The 22,632-nt window shown below is 27.8% G+C and overlaps 1 protein-coding gene across 2 annotated transcripts; it reads right to left on the bottom strand.

Annotated features, from left to right (window-relative positions):
• Positions 1-1,982: 1,982 nt before the first annotated feature.
• On the bottom strand, positions 1,983-22,467 carry LOC107448669 (uncharacterized protein C2orf42 homolog). 2 transcript variants are annotated; one of them, XM_043039236.2, is made up of 10 exons: positions 22,203-22,467; positions 20,215-20,261; positions 17,258-17,968; positions 15,022-15,163; positions 13,436-13,552; positions 11,898-11,972; positions 10,177-10,275; positions 9,009-9,217; positions 3,394-3,556; positions 1,983-2,266 (listed from the first exon to the last, which is right to left on the bottom strand). In XM_043039236.2, the coding sequence occupies exons 3-10, from the start codon at positions 17,957-17,959 to the stop codon at positions 2,094-2,096; spliced, it is 1,680 nt and encodes a 559-aa protein (XP_042895170.1). In that variant the 5' UTR covers positions 17,960-17,968; positions 20,215-20,261; positions 22,203-22,467; the 3' UTR covers positions 1,983-2,093. The 2 variants fall into 2 exon arrangements, with proteins under 2 accessions (XP_042895170.1, XP_042895171.1); XM_043039237.2 differs by lacking the exon at positions 10,177-10,275 and having other exon boundaries at positions 22,203-22,462.
• Positions 22,468-22,632: the final 165 nt, after the last annotated feature.

The following is a 22,632-nucleotide window of genomic DNA, read 5'->3' as shown; positions in this document are numbered from 1 at the left end:
CTTTTTTGACGCTTAAATTACTTCTTGTAACATTAAATAAATGGATTATCATTACGTATTTCAAAAATCATTATGGGTCAAAAAAAAATCCTAATTATCAGAAAAGCCCTACTAAATACCCCTGGTTTAGGTATCGATGACTGAAATTATAAGGAGCTGTGACTTTTTAAAATGAAAAGGTGGCCACCAGTAGAAACATATTAACTTTATATTTAATACCATATGTTATACGACTTTTTCCCCTAATGCGAATTTTTGTATAATTTCAGTGAAAAATAGCGAGAAATAAAAGGTGTCAAAGTCATTTCCATTAGATAATTAGGGCATTTATATATCATTAAATCATACAGTATAAGTTTGAATTTTTTATTTATGGTCAAAACATTTTTTTGATTAAACATATTAACCAGTTAAGCAGTCATTTAATTTTAGAAATCAATATACTTAATAAAAAGGATCTTTAAGTAAATCAACCCTTTTCAATAAGTAAAAAGGTGAATCAAGAATGTTAATTCAGATCCTTAACTTAGCTATATGTGCTCTCAGATAAGGGCAGTGGTCAAATGCAGGAACATTTAAAGATATAAAAACAAGAAATCCATTTTAAAAATTGTTTTAAAAAAAGGAAATAAAGATGAAATGCTAAAATAAGAAAAATAGATCAACGGTCCATGGAATGTCAATATAGAAATTGTTTTTCAATGGTGAGTTATTATCCACAAACTCATTATTCTTGGGGATTAGTAAATGATAAAGGGCAGATGGCCAGAGATTTCTATAACAGGGAGTGCATCATGAAGACATTTTTTCCGAAAATAAAAATTTTATGTCAATAAAAAAAAAAAAAAGAATCACAATGGTTACATCAAAATGAAAAATGGTAATCCGAAATGGGTTGAAAGATTCCTTTTTTCAGGTTAAAAAACTTATATTATACTTTTTTAAAAAAAGTAAGAAAGAAAAGCATATATATAAACCAATTTAAGTTTTAAAAATCTAAAATAACAGTAAAAAAATTATCGGCGAAACGTCAAATTAAATCTTTTGAAATGTACAAGAAAACCTTTAACTTTTATAAACAGATGCACATATTTTCAATTTTTAGCCCTTTCTGTTAGACTCATAACTTCATACATTTCAATTTGAAAACAGAAACTCATTTTATAATTTCTTCTTTTTAAAATTAAAATGTACAATTTCAATGCTGCACCACGCTTTTCTCTCAAAAAAGAAAAAAATTAATTTGGGTGATTTAAATATTTTTCAATTTAACACCATTTGTTGGCAAACGTGTGGGCACATTAATAATTTTTTCATGGTACACTCCTTACTCTAAAATTGTTATATATACATGGTGAGTTTAAAATAACACACATCAAGCTTCAATAGTTTGTAATTTAATGAAAAGTATGCATAGTAGATAATGAAATTGTTTAAAGTGATTTTTGTAATTTAAAGTGATTGTTTAAAGCTTAATTAGCTCTCTGTGATAAATAACTTAAAAATTTCATTTAAGAAATGTCTGTTATCTTGCCAATGTTATTCTCAAGTCATTCAAAAGTTTCACTTTAAATGATGCAGAAGTACTCAATGCAAAATAAATGATGGCACTATTAGTTATCAGGTAAGAGCAGACAGGTCTTTTATTTTAGACAATGAAAAAACTTAGGAGTTTAAACAAAGTTTCTGTGTTTGTCTATCAAAAGCACAATAAAAACTATTAACATTTTTAACCATAAGTATATTTTTTGTACACCTAAATTTTGTTAAAACAATCACATATTGAAATTAACAAAATAAGATGCCGTTTTGAACCTTTGATGTAACACCTAAATTTTGTTTGAAAAAATTAAAAGTCAAAATCATAAATAAACTCTATACTACTTTAAATCTCAAACCGGTACTTTTATAGAACCTTAAACTTTGACGTTATGAACTCGTATACATAAATAAATCATTGAATTAATCTGACCAAATGCATATTTATACTAAATAAGTCTTTAATCTAAAGATATATATTTGTTTACATAATATTGCATAGGTAATTGATTTTATAAATATATGTACAGAAAATATTAACAGATTTAAGGCATTCATTTACTACTGCTCTCAGAAGTCGTCGGAAATCGATGTTCCACTATTCCATTACGCTGGTGTCCATATTCAAATATAAGTTTCATTTCCCCAACTTTAGAGACAGGCAAAATGTCTGGAATCCATTCAATAGTGAAAGGAGTAGGCTCTGTTTGGCTCAATGCAGTATGGCCTAGAAAAAAAAATATTAATGATACACTTTAGCATCAAGTATTACATCCCATAGAGAATTTCATTGTTTTATTATGAACATTTGAACAATTTTTAAAAAAAAATTCCATTTCATAGTGTTGTTCAAGTGATTATAAAAATTAAAGATGGCAAGAAATAACTTTTCTTCTGGTGAGAAATTCATTAGTATCAGTTAAAAATTATTTCGATTTTATTAAGAGTACATAATATTTTAGTAGAGAAATTGTAAGTGCAAGAAAAGAAAAGTTAAACACTGCAATAAAAACACAGAAAATATAACTGTTATGTACACTCAATGAAATGATCCATCATAAAAGCAAAATATACTTACTATAACAAAGATATATGGGATAAATCTTGGCAAACCATGATATACTTCAAAAAGAATGAGATACAATAGATAATAAGCCTACATGTCATTTATTTTATGTTACTACAACATGCGGGCAGAATGGCCTCTTTTCTAAGATTAAAGGATAGAGTTTTTATAAATTTGTTTTAAAGTAACACAACAGTAACTGAAACAATTAGTAAGAATACTGATAACTATTAAATATACTCCATTGACAAAGTTATGTAGTGAGTTGAGGCAAAAAGAGAGAACCCAAATTAAATAAAAATTTTACACAGAAAAATTAGCAAATCTGCCCTACAAAGTTTGAGGGTAAATTATTTCCTAGGTAACAAAATGCATGTTGTAACGGAGGACTGTTGGTTTAGTAAATTTGATTTAAAGTTATTTTGCCCACCATAGAGTAATAATAATTCAAAAGAAAACTTTAATAAAGTCAGTTTGCTATAAAAATTTCCATCTTAAGGGATTAAAAAAAAAGTTTCACAAAATAGAAATATCCAGTAAAACATTGTATTCTTATGCAAACAGAATTCAACAACATTCACTATTCAAATAAAAAAAAATTTACAAATTTTATACTTTCTAAAATTTAGAAAATATTAAAAAACTAATGATTTGCAATAAAAGAAATTAGGCTTAGATCAAAAATCAAAGTTCAGATACAAAAGAGAAGAACAAAGGAGAGTTATAACTTACTTTAAAATAAAAGTGAGTTATAACTTAGTTCAGAACAAAGGAGAGCTATAACTTACCAACTTTGAGAAAAGTTTTCAGTTCTACTGGATTTATATGTTTTGGTTTGGATTCTAAGAGCTTTCTCAAATATGCTGCTTCTGGATCCAATTTATCTTCTTGCAAAGGTACAAAAACACCATCTCGAACTTCTGTGAAACTTCTTTGTACTTCTAATGTAACCTACAAATCATCAATTATCATTATATCAGTATTTTATTTTAATAAATAATACAGTTAAGAATCTAAAATAAAAACAAACTGAAATCCAACTAATGTACTATTGAAAATATACATAATTACAGGTCCAAATATTGACGCAAAATAAAAGAAATTATTTAAATTTAATCACCACATATTTCATCACTGAAAGTTTTAATCAAATTAAACAACTTACTTCATTAATAAACAGTTAGGAGCTTAAGGCCAAAGGGTTCCAAAACCTATAACTCGTATGGACTACAATAAGTTCAACGACTTAGTCAGCAAAGGCATTACTTTAAAAATTTGAGAAAAACTGCTCATTTTAAAAGGTTTAAGGACTATCTGAAGCCTTGTTTGGGATATTTTAATCCTTTTGCCCCCTTCATAAGAGGGTCGTCATTTTCTCACTAACATTCTCATCATAATGTAATTTTAAAACATATAGAAATTTTAATTTCAAAACCAAGCATTGAATAAAATATTCATGGAACAATAATTTCACTTTTAATTATTGTAATTTTTTTTAAAGAATTTCATATGATTAATAGCAATTAAAATGTTCAATTTATTACTAACTGAGTTGTTCTTTATATACTTATACTGTAAATTTTAAAATACAGTAAAGAACCCGTTACCTGGAAATCAGAAAACCAAAAAACCGGAACGAAATTCGATAAATTTTCCCACCATTTAAAAAAAAAAAAAAAAATTTTTTTCCTCATAAGATTTTAGGATTTTTCTTTATTTTTAGAAAGGTGTTTACCTTACCATCATTTTGGAAATAATCATTAGTGTATTACTTCATTGTTTTTTCTTCTTTTTAAGATTANCAAACATTTTTTTTTTTCCAGTTGGGTTTAACAATAAAAAAAACGGCTTTTTGTAGCAATTCAGAAAACCGGAAAAATCAGTTATCCGGAATAGCGATGGTCCCGATCGTTCCGGATAATCGGTTCCCTACTGTATAATCAAAATAAATTGAAAATTCCAGTTGTCCTGCCTTAGAATATTAAAATTAATGACATGATTTAAGTATAGTAAATGTAACTTACTAATTACAAGTCAGAATTTTTGTAATGATATTATTTTTGTTATGATGATTAGAGAATATTTCTTCCCACAGTAAATTTATGATTATTAATGTAATTGCTTGGCATCATAACCAGAAAACAGCAAAACCTATAGGTAAGAGGTAGAAATAAATTTCTTCACATGTTTTACCTTATTGAAACATCTTTGCAACAGGTATTTTTAAACATTATTCAAAAAAATAAAAAAATTTAATTAGACTAAAATATAAAAACAAAAAGGGAAGACATATTCTCTTATGAATCAATTACAGTAGAGAACCAATTATCCGGGATGCTCGGGACCATCGCTATCCCGGATATCTGAATTTCCCGGTTTTCTGGATCGACCAAAAAGTATCGTTAATCAATGTTTTATCGAACCCGAAGTACAAGGAAAAAGTGTAATGCATAAAGTAAGAGAAAAAAGAAAGGTACTCCTAACTTTAAAAAAGAAAAAAAAATGGTAGAAATATAACATTTAAAAGAATAAAAAAATTTGCAAGTTTAGACAAGAAAAACAAGTTTAAAAAATAATTACGATTCCTAAATCAACTAATAAACAAAACCAATGATTAAATAACGCAATATATTTCATACCTAATTATACGGGGGGAAACGATAAAATAAAAGGAAAACTTATTAATCTAAATAAAAACACTTGAAAATTATCGAACCGAAACGATAGTTAAAAAACGGCACTAGCATAAATATTAAAACCTGAAACAAGGCAAGATCAATGGAATTTATAAATAAAAAAAAAAAAAAAAAACCTAATGATAAAATTTATGAATAAAAAGAATTAATTTATTGAGTGCGAAATTTATCGCGAAAAGAAAAAAAATCAAACGTAGTGGAATCAGAAAAACAAAACTGCAATCTGCTTCATAAAATAATCCTATATTTAAATTAATAAACAATTCTCCTTTTATTTTATTTTTGTTGTTGATAAAAACAAGATTTTTAATTACAGCAGATATGATTCCACACCAAGAAAAACTTGCAATTGATACCGCACTGCCAAAGAATGAGAATTTATTCAAAAGAAAGAGATTTTATTTTTATTAGTCGATGTCAAATAAATATATTTTTCTGTTCACGATATGCATGCAATGCATTTTCCCCATCCCACCCCCTCGTAAATCAAGCAGAAAACGAAATCAGCATGCCACACCCTTGAGTTTGATTGACGGCCTAAAGGAAAAAATAAAACATTCCTCCCTTCCCTGCCTTCAAGGTCATGGAGGAAATGACGTTTCTCTGGATAAACGGGGAAATTTTTTTTCCCCTTCCTTACATTTTCCTCTACTCAACTTCAAGGATGAGTCCGATTTCCGCTTTTTTCGTTCTAGTTTAAAATGGCGGAAAAAATCGAGCAAAATTTTTCCCGGTTTTCTGGTTTCCCGGTTATCTGGATACCGGATAAATGGTTCTCTACTGTATTATACTACTGGTACTTAAAGAAGTTTCAATGTGACACATTAAACAGTTAATGTTTTCTATGGATAATTTTATTATAGAATCAAACTGGGAATAATACAACGACAGATAGAAAGGAACTTAAATATGATAGTTAATAACTGTAACTATACACTGTACAACAGTAACTGCAGGAACTCAAATATAATTAGTAATTACATTTATATCACAAACTATTTGAATTAACCCTCAATTACATGGATTACAACTGTTCTGTTTTCAGCAAAATATTTTAAAAGTTTCATGATGGTGCAACTGGAATAAAGTGGCATTCCATAAGCATGTTTAAATTATTTATATGTGTCATGGTAATACAAAACAATTTAAATCAAATTTACTAAATCAGGAATCAAATGTGAAAACCTAACATTTTCTACCATTAGAAGCGGAGCAAATTGGTATTTTTGCAATTAAATCAAAACCAATTCTAAGTTCTAAGCTAAATCAAAGAACACTTTAATATTATAACTGGATCAATAGTTTGAAGATAATAGAAAAAAAATCAGAAACATTGGTTGAAAACTCCAAGTCTTGCAAAAACTTATTAATTTGGATGATGGAAACTTGGAGACATTTGCACTGAATCTTGCTTTTTGATCTGTTAGTTTTCTTTCACAGCAGCCACCAAAAACGCTTTAATTCAGAAAAATAAAGTCGCATATACAACTAGCTAAAGCCTCAAACTTAAGTTCTTTATCTTATGCCATGGTTAAACTACAAAGAAGGAATAGCAAATTGTAAAGTGTACCATATTTTACCAATTGTAGCTGATACCTCAGTAAAAGTTATACAGTGCTTTTTTTCATTCTGTTCAAGTTAAAATTTTTTAAAAAAACATGGAAAAATAATCATGCAATCGTAGACACAAAATGTGTAAGTGCCAACATTGCACACACAAAACACCAATGACGTACAAAATAATTAGTAAAATGTGTGTTAAAAATTAATGATTTTAAGTATGATGCACATATTTCACATATTAAGTATGATGATTTTGGCTCACGTCTTTATCCAAAAGCATGAAGATAGAGTACGACTGGAACGACAGCACTAATTGCAAGGACAGTACAAGGTTCAAATTGGAGGCTGGCATATTTGCATGCAACCCAAAACTCAGACACTCATAATGATGCAACCATTACTTTAATGATAAATGCCACACAGGGAAAATGTAATATGACAAACATCAAAAGGTTAACACATAAATGAAACATGATAATATGAAGATGATAAAAAAAATCAGCCGTTAGAAAACATTTTATAACAAGCAATAGCACTAAAGTACAAGTGACAGATCTATTTAAAGCCTCACATAATTTAAATAACGCTAATGCCAACATGCCGTAACAAATGTAGACTATTAGAATTTCATTTGTATAAAAAATATATGCAAATTTTAAACCACAATGTAAACTGGCATGAAACAACATTTGATAACCCTGGTCCCTAATGGCAGACCATACGTTCATCACAAATAAGTGTAAATGAAAACCCCAAAAGTAAACAAAATGTAGGGATTTTGATTAGTAATGTCTATGGATATGCACAATTAGCGTCATTAAGCCATGATGGCTCAGGGGATATAGCATTCACTTCGAACGATGTAAACGGGGTCGAATCTCAAAGATGGCTGATCGATATGAATTCTGCATCCGGTTAGCACCGACCGTAGTGCTGACGTAAAATATTCTCTGTGGTAGACAAATCATGGGTTAGAGTCCCCTTGCCGTTAGGCGAACCAAGGGAGATTTCCGGGGTTTCCCTCTCTATGTAACGCAAATGCGGGCTAGTTCCATAAAAAAAAACCCACAAAAGCAAAATTTTTCTGGATTGGTTTCAAAATTACAAGGCTACGGAGTTGAACATTAGTAATCGTAAACCTAAAAATTGGGTCAGCTGTTCAGGGATGGTTAAAAAATAAAATAAGATTGGCGTCCTTGATGGATGAAACATTACATGCATTACAATATTTGAAAGTACTGTTCAACACATCATTTTACATAACTAAAAATAACAAACCATTTACTGACTTAATATTTTTCATAGATTGCTTCGCGTACTTAACTCAATTATTCTAGTCCACTTGTTCTGGCCAGTCTTAAGCAAAAGGTTAAAGATCTGGTGGAGTTCTTAGCAAAATACTATACTTCTAACTGCTTTATTTATTTATTCATTTAGCTAGCATCAAATTAGAAACATTAATTCACTAATGTCACTGTGCAATTTTGTAATGCAAATAACAGTTATGCCTTTTCTATTTAACATACCTGCCAACATTGAAGAAGTAAAATAACAGAGATTTTACTAGCAACATTTTTTAGGCTATACGTAAAGTTTTGAAACATCATGCTAGTCATGTAAGTCAAAAAGAGAAGTTCAAAATTGGAAAAAATATAAGCATTTACAGTTAGCAAAGTAAAAAATATGTATATAAATTTTAATCTCTAAATAAGATATTTTTAAGCCCTTCTTTATAATTACTTAAAATATAAACACTCAACATACTGCAGTACTGGCAATAGCACCATCTGTTGAGGAATAAGAGAAGTATTTTTGACATCAGCAATTATTTTATCGGCAAAAAAGAAGCTTTTTTAAAAAAATTTCTTCGAGAAATACGGAGAAATTTGAGAATATACAGGTGAACAGAAGAGGTCGTAAAATACAAGAGTCGTCCTTAAAAAACAGGAGACTTTGCAGTTTGATTTAATAATATCCTGACTCCTAAAAATTTTGAATTTCTGGAGAACCCCCTGACCTTGCTCATTTACTATTTCAAAAAATAAATGAATAAACATTTATTCCCTATTTAAACTAGAAAGCTTCACAAATTTAACAAAATGGTAGGTCATGTAGTATACTATAACTTAAAAGTCAATACTTACATCTGGAGTATAAAAAACACGTTTCAACTGGATAATATTTGTAATTTTCCAGATATACTTGGAAAATATCCCAATTGGTAAGGCATCTTTTCTATTGTATCCAACAACTGAATTAGGAAGCCGTTTCTTTTTGGAGCCTTCAGATAAACGCTGTTGGATGATGTTGAAGAAAGACTGTGGAACTTGGAAGACTAAAGGTTCTGGCTGACCTAAAATTTTTTTTAAAAAAAAGTTAAAAAGAAACCAACAAGTGAAATTTTGGAGGAAAAAAGATGTTAAAACTTAAAGCACGAAATAAATTATGCTGTTGTAGGACTGATGTCGTTAATTAAATGGCAAAATCAATAAACAAGCAAATATACATTTTGTAATTTTGAGCTTTCAAACTGCACAAGTACAATTTATTTCATTTAATTTTTGTATCATGTACTAGATTAGTTCAATTACAATGGGAATTGATGAAAGTTTGATAGTATTTTTTTATTAAATAGTTTATTACTTGCATAAAATACACAGCAAATTAAATTACATCATTGCATGAATTGCAGTAAAGTTTGTGCAGTTCTAAGAGATATGTTTTATCAAAAAACATCACAAATCCAATATTTATCAGCAACTTATAACATTGGTTGTATATTTAGCTCATTTTGTGAAAATGAATTATTTCTCAATTTTGAATAAATTGTTTCCATTCCTGGCATAGGTTTCTATTAGTGTATACATCATAAATTATAATTCTTTCAATTTTTTACGGATACCGAAATATACTGAAATCTTGAAAAGACATGAATTAAAAGCCAATTTTTCAATTCCCTGTGTTTTCAGGGCCTTCCCTGTGGCGTGGCAACCATAAAAGAGATAGATCAGAAATGGAAGATGACAAAAGAATTTCAGCAAAATATAAATTCTAATGAAATAGCAAAGATAGTGAAATCATTTGAAGTTTCTGTTCATTAAGGTAGATACTAGGTAAACAACTTTTGAAATACCAAGACAGGTATTATTTTGACTAAAATAATAAAGATATTGTTGTTGTTTTTATATCAAGAAATTTTTCGTATCTTCCTTCCAGCCTTTGATATCAAGATTCGACTGTACACAACACAGATAATAAATCACTTTGAAACAATTTCAAGGCAATAATATATAAAATTGAGTACATACTAACCATTAAACTGATAATGCATAGTTTGGTTAATTCGTTCAACAACACTGTTTAGCCATGAGTCAAAGCTAAGTACAGGTTTATCTTCAATTGAATTCAAAACTAAAAAGATATGGCACAGAAAGCTGAAGTTAATTAAAGTAGATAAAGAAGTAAAATAAACTAAACATGAGATTTTTAAAAATTTGATTTAACACATGAAGCACTAATAAACTTAATTAAAAGTATAAACATATTACTACATTACATAAGGTAATAATAATTGGTAATAATAACATGATGAAAATTTTTTTTCTTCTTATTTTTGTAACTATCAGGATATTTTAACAACTCAGGATAAATATATCTAGATTCTTTGATTTTGAAGTGGAATCTGTATACTAGGGAAATTACGACTTCTTTACATCGAAAATGATAGCAGTTTTAGTTTTTTCTAGGTGCCTACAAATCCTGTTAGTTCAATATATAGCTATATATATTCCAACCTAATAAAAAAAACCTAATACAAGAAATATTATAAATATCGTTAGAATGATTTTTAATAAGCTTTGAAAATATATCAAAATTAGAAGATTCCAAAGTGCAGAAGCATTATCAAAAAAGATGTCAAAAAGTATAAATCTTTTGCTTGGAGAATTTTTAAAAAATCCAAAACAGGTTAAAAACAAAATTAATTTGTGGATTTATTTTAAAATTAAAGTAATTTAATGCAAGATAAAAAAAAAATTTTAAAATTTCATTGTTGCCACGAAAACCAAATTTTTTTTCTAAGTTTCCCCTTTGGAAAAAGATTGTGTACCCTTACCCTAATTCATCTGTTAATTTATTTATTTTATCAAAACAAAAAAAACCAAGAAAAATATTAAAATTTTATGATAAATATTTAATATTTTTCCTGTTGTTGTTGCCGTGTCTATGCATACAGTGCTAGTGCAAAGATTAGAGTCCTCCAAAAGTCTTGATAACAAGATTTGCAAAAGTTCTGGAGCCCGATGGCCGTAGAGAATTTCGATGGGGGGTTCGAGAAGGAGCCGATAATGGCCTGGCATTCAAAAACATGGTCTGGAGTTAGTTGCAAATGAGNTTATCAAAAAAGATGTCAAAAAGTATAAATCTTTTGCTCGGAGAATTTTTAAAAAATCCAAAACAGGTTAAAAACAAAATTAATTTGCGGATTTATTTTAAAATTAAAGTAATTTAATGCAAGATAAAAAAAAAATTTAAAATTTCATTGTTGCCACCAAAACCAAATTTTATTTCTAAGTTTCCCCCTACCCTAATTCATCTGTTAATTTATTTATTTTATCAAAAAAAAAAAACCAAGAAAAATATTAAAATTTTATGATAAATATCTAATATTTTTCCTGTTGTTGTTGCCGTGTCTATGCATACAGTGCTAGTGCAAAGATTAGAGTCCTCCAAAAGTCTTGATAACAAGATTTGCAAAAGTTCTGGAGCCCGATGGCTGCGGAGAATTTCGATGGGGGGTTCGAGAAGGAGCCGATAATGGCCCGGCAGTCAAAAACATGGTTTGGAGTTAGTTGCAAATGAGGACAGTACTTGCAGATGTGATAGGATTTTATGTTGATGATGTGTGAGATGCCTTTGAAATGTCTAGTACGTAGCCTGGCTATTGTATTTTTCCTCTTTATGAAATGAATTGTTAAAAATATATATTTGAATATGCAGAAATATTATAAAATAAGTCATAAATTTATACTTACTGTTTTTTGTAGATACATACACTCTTTTCTGTTCCTTTTCAGTCCCGTTTTCTTGCAACAAATATATATCTGAATCTAAAATATGAATCGAATACAAATTTAATGCACAAGCAAATAACAAATGAATGATTGACATACTGAATTTTTTAAAATTTTAAATGCAAAATTCTAAATAATAACACCACTAAATGTCATAGTTGTTCAGCCTTTAAATAGCAAATAATTTATTTTAGAAATAATTTAAATTTCTTTTCAAGTTAATTATTTATAATTCCTTTATGGACTTAATTTATTCAACAAATAAAGCATTCATACCCTGAAAAAAAAATTGATAATTTAATAAAAAGATAGGTTTTATAGCAATTTATACAACATAAATTTTTCAGTAACACTTGAACTATTAGTTTTGTAGTCAATTAATATATATACAAAAAGACAATGTTCCTTTAAAAAAAAAAATTATAATATAGTACGAATTTAAACTGGATATTCTAAACCTTTAGGAACAAAAAACAAAATTTTTTAAGTGAACTCTTGATTTTAATTGTTTGGTTGATACAAAATAAAAGAAATTTATGTTCAACTCTCTGAGCCTTAGTCCCGAAACTTTTTGAACTAGTAGAATTTTCTAGTATAGTTTTCTCTATAGAATCTAATATGAAAGTAGTGCATAGCTGAGAAATATGGGTTCAAATTAGCCTAGAAGCACTTAGAGGATAAAAATTACTTTTCTCATAAGAAATGTTAATGTACTGAAATACCTAATAGCTGATTATCATTGTAATAAACCTATTATAGTGCAAAAGTTTTATGTCCAATTAGTTTTGTTAATTAATTAAAAAATATAAATTACTATATTTTTCAGAAAAAGAAATTAATTTAATGTTTCCAAGTCAACTTTACAAGAACAGTTGCAATACAAATTGGTCAACAATAAANAAAAAAATCAAAACAATGAAAAAAAAAAAAAAAAACATTAAGGGGCTGAGACATGTTGAGTTACAACAAAAATCAAGCATTTCCCTTGACTGTGCATGTTTGATTCATTATGCATGCACATAACTCAANAAAATATAAATTACTATATTTTTCAGAAAAAGAAATTAATTTAATGTTTCCAAGTCAACTTTACAAGAACAGTTGCAATACAAATTGGTCAACAATAAACTATACAATGCAAAAAAAAAACATTAAGGGGCTGAGACTTGTTGAGTTACAACAAAAATCAAGCATTTCACTTGACTGTGCATGTTTGATTCATTATGCATGCACATAACTCAAACAAAGGATAAAAAAAAACCCATAACACTTTTGAGATGGAGATATCAAGATAGATATGTAGAGTATGTTCAATAATTTACCGTGTACTTTTTTTATAGAAACACTGCAAAATTACCTAATCTTTTCTAAATTTTTTTTATTAATAATACTGTTAAGTGGAACCATGATAATTCTATAAATAAAGCTAGATAAATCAGTATCTCACATATTTTACATAAGATAATGAATCACAAAGAAAATTAAAAAAGAAAACATACTTAGTGTTAATTGTTTTTTCTTTTTGGAAGGTGGTGCAATTTCATCAACAAAAAAGTCTTTTAACTCGGAAAATTCCTCAGATAAAGAACACTTTAAAACTTCTTCAACTGTGACATCTGAAAAAAATAATAAATAAACAATACTAATATGAAGAAATTACAAAACTAACATTTTTGTATATGTTACTGTAAAAGCCTGAAGTCTGGTCAATTCTAAGTTCAATCAGTATAACCAAGGATTTACCAAAGTGACGTGGTAAAAGTAAGCAGTAAGCGTTTTTAGGATTCCATTTTAGACTTTCACCAAGCCTTTGCGGTAAAACCAAGAATTTATGACTTCGGGCTTTTACAGTAACATTAACTAACCATCACCAGGAAATAGAAAGAATTAGTTATAAAATTATTTTAATCTTAACTTGTTTTGGAGATGTGTAAAAAACTTATGACTACCATGAAATCAGTATCATTAATAGTTAGTATAAATTCAATACACTGTTTCTTGTCTGGAAAAAACATTTTAATCCTCCTGAAAACAAGCTAGAAAAGAAATGATTTTATTATAAATTTTTCCTCATTTCCAGGTATGGCTCTCTGACAGATTTTCTCATGACAATAAGTCAATTAAACAGAAAATCAAAAAGAAATCAAATACAGCAAATCAAATAGCCAATAATACAGTAAATCAAATTGTATAGAAATATAAACTAAAATAAAATACAGCCTTTTTTTAAATTTAACTAGATTGAATAAATATTTATATCACACAAAGAAAAAGTTAAAAAGAGAACTTGTAAGGATCAAAGCAATTAAACATGATTTAGATTAATCAGAAAGAAGACTTGAACTCATGTATAGCATATGGTTTCTTTAATTCAAAAGAGTCGTAGAAAATATTAAGGAAGTTTGTGTAAAATATATTCATGTAAGTCATGTCTTCAGAAATACAGAGCATTAAGTAATCATTGCTTTTGATGTATATTTTCAGAATCCTAGTAAAACATGAAGCAAAAAAGTATGCACAATTGAGGTTACAAATCAATATTTAAGTTTGAAAAAAAGAAAAACGACAACAAAATCTGTTGAATTACTATTGAACAAGGAGAGATTAAAAAGTATCAAAACATATTTGATTGTCTGATAAAATGGAATTATTAAAATCACCTTCCGATTTTATCTAATGGTTTTTATGGCCCACCATTTTAAATAATGATTAGTAAAATTCTTTTTCCATCACATAAACATTATTTTGCAGCTCCTAATAAGCATATGTTCTCAAATTATTTTCAGCAAAGATTCTAAAAAAATATATAAAAGTAGTAGTTACAGAACACCCTGTGTAGCTTTTACCTAAGTAACAATAATGTATGACATACAACAGTTTGACATTTTATTCTTTAGAATGTTCTTAGGAACAATATATAAGATTACATTAAAAACTCTAACTCTAAATTATCTTCAAAAACACATTTAAATCAAAAATCTTCTCAATATTAATTGTAGTATAATTTATAGAAAAATATAATAATTAATAGAATTTATAATTAAAATATATAATATAACAAAAAAAAATTATAATAAAAAATTACCACTTGGAGTCTTTAAGTTGAACACCATATTAAACAAATTTTTGAACTCATCAGAAAGTTTTTCATCACTTGCAAAGGCACATACACACATGTAATAGTGAACACATAATTGTTTCTCTCGAGGTACAAACGGCTTTGTAACCTGAAACACTGTTACATTAGTTACAAATATAATATGTTACATTATAAATAATCAGAAAAGGACAAAAAATACAGGTTATTCAAAATTGGAATAAAAACTATTAAGTGAGCTTTAAGATGTGATTGAGTAAAACTGCTTATACATTAAAGAAAAATTGTGCCAGAAAAAAGTAACATTAAAAAATTCGGTCATCAAAACCTTATTTCAATTCCATAACTGGAACCAAGCTTAGATAAAATAAAAAATAAAAAACTATTTCTCCTGCTCTTAACTTTGGTACATCATTTTAAAGGAACAAGTCAACTTTTTGATCCTCTCAGTAAAAGATATCTTTTTCCAAATTCTTAGAGTGATCTTACACGTTAAAAAAATCTGTGGTGGTTTGCATTCATAAAGAAAGGTCCAAAATTTTTAGGTACATTGAAATGAGTTAAAATAATTTTATGAATACAAATGACATCATTTCTAAAAGTTCTCGAATTCATGAAAATTTGATTGATGCTCTGCTTGATCTGAAAAATGAACTAGATGCAAAATTTTCCAGAAAACGATAAAGAGAGATACATTGTGAACATAAAGTTAACATCATAACTTTTGGAAATATTTTAAGATTATTTCCCTAATAAAGGGAAAAAACTTTGTTTTGAGAAACTATGTAGCGATTTCTACAAACACTAACCACTTGATGAATTTCTAGTTTTCAAATTTTTATAAAAATTTTTTAAGATATGTTTTTTATCTGCCTTGGGGCTATTTTAACATTAAGTTAACTATAGGTGCCTTGCAGTTAACAGATGCAAATTTTATAATCTTTCTATAATAAAACACATTTTATTAAAATGCATCTGTAACTAAAATATCTTTTTACCAATTGTAAAAAATAATTTGGGAAAAATCAAGAGTGAAAAATAGTTTAGAAAAACTTAAACAGTAAAACAAAATACCATACATCTGATTATTTTGCTTGTGATATGATTATGAGACAAAGATCTTTTATTTATTTATGAAAATTTAACCAATCAACCTATATGGTGTAATACACAGATAAGTAGCCAACATGATAACAGAGGATTTCACTTTTATAATAGGAATTCCCTTTTTAACTTAAGATCAGTTTCTACTTAACTTTTAGTGATTCAGGGAAGGCCTTGACTGACATGAGCGGTCATGTTTGTTAGTGCCCCTTTAATATTAAATCTTTTCATGCTATTGTTGTGTGTAACTTAATAATAAAATTAATTAATATGTTACACAAATCTGCGGAAATTATTTTAGACTAAAACTAACACAACCCGAGAATAAAAATGAGCTTTACACTTGTTCTAAAATATGATGCATGCTTAGACAAAAAAAAAAAAAAAAAGAGAGAGAGAGAGAGACTTAAATAAAACTTTCTCCCCACAAATCATTTGGCATTAATAATTCTAACTGTATATAATGTTATATTCAGTCCAATACAATAGTTTGCAGTAGTGTACAATAGTTTGGACTGTAATACACATTTTTATAAGAGATAATTCATTTAAAAAAATTTCCAAAGTGAAAAATATTACTTCAAATGTATATAAATTTTCACTTTAATCAACATTAAATCTTAATTTAAATTTTTATTAAAAGACACAAAACCAGAAAGTAAATTTTATGTGACTACTTTTAATATAAACAAAAATACATTTAAGAGTTTTGAAAAAATAACTTTAAATGTAAGTCAAATACTTAAAACTTAACCTTTGATAAAATACATTTTAAAGCTTCAATTAAACATGAAGTATTTAAAAAATATTGTAAAGAATAAATTTAAAAAAAATCAATGTGATTAACTTTTCTAAAAAAATAATAAGCTCACAATTTAAGGGAGGGGGAAAACATTAAGATTAAGCGTTTTAGTAAATCATTTAAATGCTAAATTTTTACTATTGATTTAAGCATTAAGTATTAACACTGAAAAAAAAAAAATTTGGAACAAAATTTGTTTTAATTTTGGCACTTTGACAAATTCTTATTCTCTATTCCTAGATTAAATGAAACATTTTAAAAAGAAAATTTATAGCATAACTTGAATAAGTGATAATATAAGGTTTGAAGAACAATTACCCCAGCTTTGCATTCACAAAGTATTTTATATTTCCTGGCATTTTTTACTGGCTCGTAAAGGAAGAAATGTAGGAATCCCAGAGGATGTGATTCATCAGGTACACACTTCACAACCATTGTATGTTTGTTTATCCTCTGAACCAAATGTGTCTCCTCTTCAGGTTTAGTTATTAAGGAACAAATTTCCTGCTTCATAGCATCCGAAATTGGAAGAACATTCAAAATTGCCTCTTTTAAAATCAAAGGCTTTGCTTCCACCGTACAATTAACAACAGGCAAGGTATGGTTACATGGATTCATATTAAGAGTTATGGTGTTCGTGTCCTCGGTCGGTTTCCGACAGTTCGCAGCAAAACATACAGCAGCACTTCTGGTGATGATGCTGACTTCCTGTTCATCTTGCAATGTTTCCATTCCTTCAATAAGTGGAAGGCGGATAAAGCATCGACTGTCATCTTCAGCTTCCTGTATTTTCACAGAAAATATTTGCAAGCCAAATATATTGCACGAATTTATTTTGACAGCCTCAGCTGCATCCGAATGTTTGGTTTTTAAAACCTTAAATTTCATAGAGCAATCTTTATTCTTGCATGCCAGCCCTCTTGTGCCATTGTAGGTGCCACACTTAGGACATTTTCTAACACCTCTCAGAGTTGGCTTTCCCAAATTTTCAAAGAGACTTTTGGGCTTTTTTTCTGTCATATTAGAAGCCTAAAATATAAAATGAAATGGTTACATTAAATGTAAAGATTTAGAAACATTGAATACTTCATAAGCATAGTTTCAGCTCGTTTTTCACTTCAGTCCACTTAACTCATTAGTTCTATACATGCATTTTAACTAATTTTATCGAAATTAATTTTCTCACATTAATTATTTCAAGCCTCGTAGTGGGCCAAAGAAAAAAAGTAAGGACATTTTTAGAACAGCATGCATACACCAAATTACTTTTTAAAAAGGCAAATGACACACTAAAAAGAGTATGATTTGCTTTTCTAAAGTATTATTAAGAGGTAAATTTTATCACATAATTATAAAAGAATGCACTATTTTTTTAATTTCAGAATTACTTTGTTTAGAACTGAAAATGTTTACAGTTTCTGGTAAATTTTTATTAATGTAATAATGTTTAACTCCTAACAGCTTGGATCAATGCATGGTAAATTTTCAAAGCAAGATTGCATTAAAAAAATATCCAATATCAGTTACCTTTTTCAAAACCTAATTAATTAAATAATTTTAAACTCATGTTTCAACAATCTCTAAAAGAAAACACAGTGAATAAGCTGCTTATTAGTATTATTTACTAAGTTAATTTACTGAATAGTCTAGAAAATCACCATTTAATAATTCAATGGATATGATTATTGTATTACAGATCAGAATAGATTATTTTTAAAGTAAATCTGTGCAAAATAACAAATCTACACCCCATAAGATATGCTATTGCTTTAGTTGAAAATAATAAATAAGCATAATATCTCTGAATACCTTATTAAATCATAAAAATTATCACTCATAGGTAAACCAATCAAATCAATAATCAATCGAAACTAATCATAAAAACTGGATAACATAATTAATGATTGAGTTACTTTTTTACAAAATAAAAGATTTTTAAAAATAGAGAACTCTACAGGTAAGCCTATACATTGCCTACAAAAAAGGAAGAGGTACTCAGTTTTTCAAATTTCTCAAAATATTCTAAGAGGATTATTTTGTTACATTACTATAGATGTAATTAGTTCATGCGATTTTTCATACTCAGCAATAAGGTTTAAAACTCTCAGAGGTTTTAGGGAATGACAATAAATTACGAAACAAAACAAGTATTTTTGAACACCCAATGCCAGGAAATGAAGCAATAAGCTTGTAGTTTATGTTGATTACTTCGGCTGTTATTTTCAATAACTGCATTAAATTTCATAAATCTAGCTTGAATATTTATGAATAGACATTTTTATTAAAAACTAATATTTTTGTATTACGTTATTTTGCTATAACTTTATAAATATTCAATGGAATCAAACATAATTTCTCGAGCAACTTAAAATTCATTATTTATTATTAATAATTAAAATTATTCAAAATTATTTATTTAAAATTAAATAAAAAAAATTGTTAAAAACTGTGCAAGATATGAGCATTTAAAGTAGTTCTTTTATACTGTGCATGAGCTGAAAAATTTTTAAAAAAAAAAATCCTTTTTATAATATTGTAATGCAGTGTTTCCCAAAGTGTGGTATGTGTACCCCCAGGGGTACAGGAGCAGTTTAGCAGGGGTACGCATTCTTATGCGAAATATCTTGCAAGAAACGAAAATTTCAAAAATTTTTATTTAAAAACAAAGCTAGCCATGAAAATCAGAAATATTAGGAAAACCAACAAACTCTTATTTTCAAATAATTTTTATTTTAAATACTATCATTGTCAACATGTTTTAAGAATTCAAGGACAAACTTAAATCTACAACCTAAAATAGCCTAAAGTACATTCAAGTTTCATTAAAAACTAATTGATATTTCAAAAAAACATAAAATTTTATTTTGAAATTTAGTTTGTAAAAAAAAATATTTGTGGAAATAATTTATGTGTTAAATAAAGTTCCTTTTCCATTAAATGAATTATTAAATATTTGCACAGTTGATATATTTGAAGGAAATGCTATACAATTTCAAAAGTTTCTGTATACTGGATTTTTCTACGTTTAATATGTACACTTTTGACCAATTGTGACGAATTAAGAGTTTTTTACTGGTTTTTCCATTTACTTTTCCACTAATCTTCAGATTTCACTAATTCAGCTTTTCCTAGATACCACAAAGGCTTGATTTTGTCAAGGAAAATCTGATCAGTTGATTTTATTTACATCCAACTGGATAATTTTATTGATATCTGATTATCTTTTAAATTAGAAAGAATTTTCAATATTTATTCTTACATACAAAATTACTTACGTAACAAGCTACAGCCTTTTAGCTCCATTTTTACTAAACAAGAATACCTATAAAATAAAAATTCTAAGAATTAGGTAGATTGTTACAATTCAAACTTAAAGAAGAAAAAAAAAGGAAAAAAAAAACAGGTAAAAAATGTAACAAATTTTAGAAGTTCTGATAGGGAAAAAAATGCATAATGTAATTCAATGCCAAATTTTGAGTTACATTACATTTTTCTATTGTCAAATAACTTTTGAAAAAAAAAAGAATAATTATTTACATCTTAGTTTTTATTTCTTTTAAGTATAGTTTTGTACTAGTAATATACTTTAAAATCAAGAATACTTAAACGGCCAGGATAGCCTGCTTGGCTGGATGCTGGACTCACATTTTTGAAAACAGGAGTCTGAATCCAGATCACCGAAGACAATCGTGCAAGTTAAATCTGTCAGGTCACATAGTTCTCCATGTTCCCATAACAAATAAATACCGCTACGGGTACTGAATTGGAGATTGATCACTCTCTAGTTCAAAATTATGATCCGCGGATGAATTAATGTATGAATGGCTCTGTCCTATAAATGGGTGTGCCAGAAGTCGAATTCTTGGCCATAGGTGGCGCCACTGGAAAAAAGAACGATACCAACCCTTCTACCTTAATGGATGACAACAACGACAATACTTAACTTTTTTTTTAATTATTTAACTACCAAAACACCTTGATCACACTCTATTAAAATATTGTTTAAACTTTTGCCAATGGCGCCTAATGGCACTAGCTATTCTGGACTATCAGATTCACCAGACACAAGCAAAGAGTAAAAGTGTGTAGCATAAAGTGACACTTAGATTAGAAATGGGGAGATTTCCGTATCGTGATCTGTGGCAGAATAATCACCAAGTCTTGGAAACTTCCGGGCAGTGGAAAAAAAACATCACAGAAAGGAATCAACTCGAAAGGTATAACTCGCAGACACCTCCGGGCAAACAGCCACATGTTTTTTTTTTTAAAAAAAAAATTGCAAGTTATCTATTTGGCACCTTGGCGATTGTAGTTGGCGCGACAGATCACGATATGAAAATATCCCCTTAGAAATTGTCACTAGGAACTTTTAGTTTAGTATACATGAAATTTACCATTTTCTTGTTATTTTTATCACGATTTCTGATTATTAGAAAATCTCCCTTTTAAGTAATTTCTTTCCCTGTTTTCTGCAAAACGCATAAAAAATTGCAGAAATAAGAAAGGCACTCTATTGTGAACAATTATCAAAACGCTAAATGTAAATTAAAAGAATTAAAAAAAACATATATATGAAAAATTTTATTTCTGGTACATTAAAAAAATTTAACTTTAAAACATTTTTTAAAAAAATCTAATAGAAAATCTAATGATTTTTAAAACTAGCCGTTTTATAAAATTATATATCATTGGGATGGATGTGAATTTAATAAGCAGGAGACATACTTTAAAGTTTAAAAAGGAGCTAATTGTTTTTAGAAAAATTTATTGGTATTAAGCTAGGATTTCTCTAAATAATAACTACATAATACTATGCTCTTTAACATATAATCAAGTGAAAAAAGTTTTTATTTATTTTGCATAGAACGTACAAATAAATTCTGCTCATAATATTTATTGAAATATTTTTAATAATCTCGCCTGTAACACGTTTGAAATTTGTTTACGTTTACTTTTATCTTTCAAATTGTCATACTTCACGAGCTAAATTTTTTTAATTTCATAATTTCATTCCATTTAAGTTAGGCAAACTGCAAATTCAAAATTCCTTATCTTGTGTCAAAATGCAAATAAAATGTAAAATAACTGCTTGTATTGTATCTACTTTTATTTCACAAACAATTAAATGCAGAAGTATAAAGCACAATAAATCATCAAAAAAAAAATAGACAATCAGAGTTACTGCAAAAACAACCAAAAATTGGTACATAATGTATTGAACATTAGACAAACTTACAATAAAACAACACAGTAATATGTTTACCTTTGAGTGTAACAGCGTTAAAATCACGTAAGAAAAGCGAACTCATAATCAGTGTTTAATGAAAATCTGATAGAATATCATAGATTTTTATCATATTATCTTCACATCAAACAAATGACAGAATCAATTTTATTTATAATATAAAATTTTTGTTTTCGTGTAATCTAACCAACACCGCAATAATTTTTGTTTATTTATTTGATTGTTTAATTCAGCAGGATTCAGATGAATGGACTGTGTGGAGTACGTACTCAAATTATGTGGTTGGCTTTTAGCTCTTTAAGAATAAATAGGTAAATGGTCAACCCAAGTGAAAAAAGGACTCTCACTTTAAACTTTATTTACTTAATTTAAGTGTAGTTTACGTAACGTTAAGTTTCATCTTTCAAAATACACGTTGTGAAATTTTTAATTCATAAATAAATGTCCC

This window comes from Parasteatoda tepidariorum, chromosome 1 (genome assembly GCF_043381705.1).
Source record: "Parasteatoda tepidariorum isolate YZ-2023 chromosome 1, CAS_Ptep_4.0, whole genome shotgun sequence".
Classification (NCBI taxonomy): Eukaryota; Metazoa; Arthropoda; class Arachnida; order Araneae; family Theridiidae; genus Parasteatoda; species Parasteatoda tepidariorum.
The sequence above is the reverse complement of the archived record's forward strand: the minus strand, read 5'-3'. Positions and strand labels throughout refer to the sequence as shown.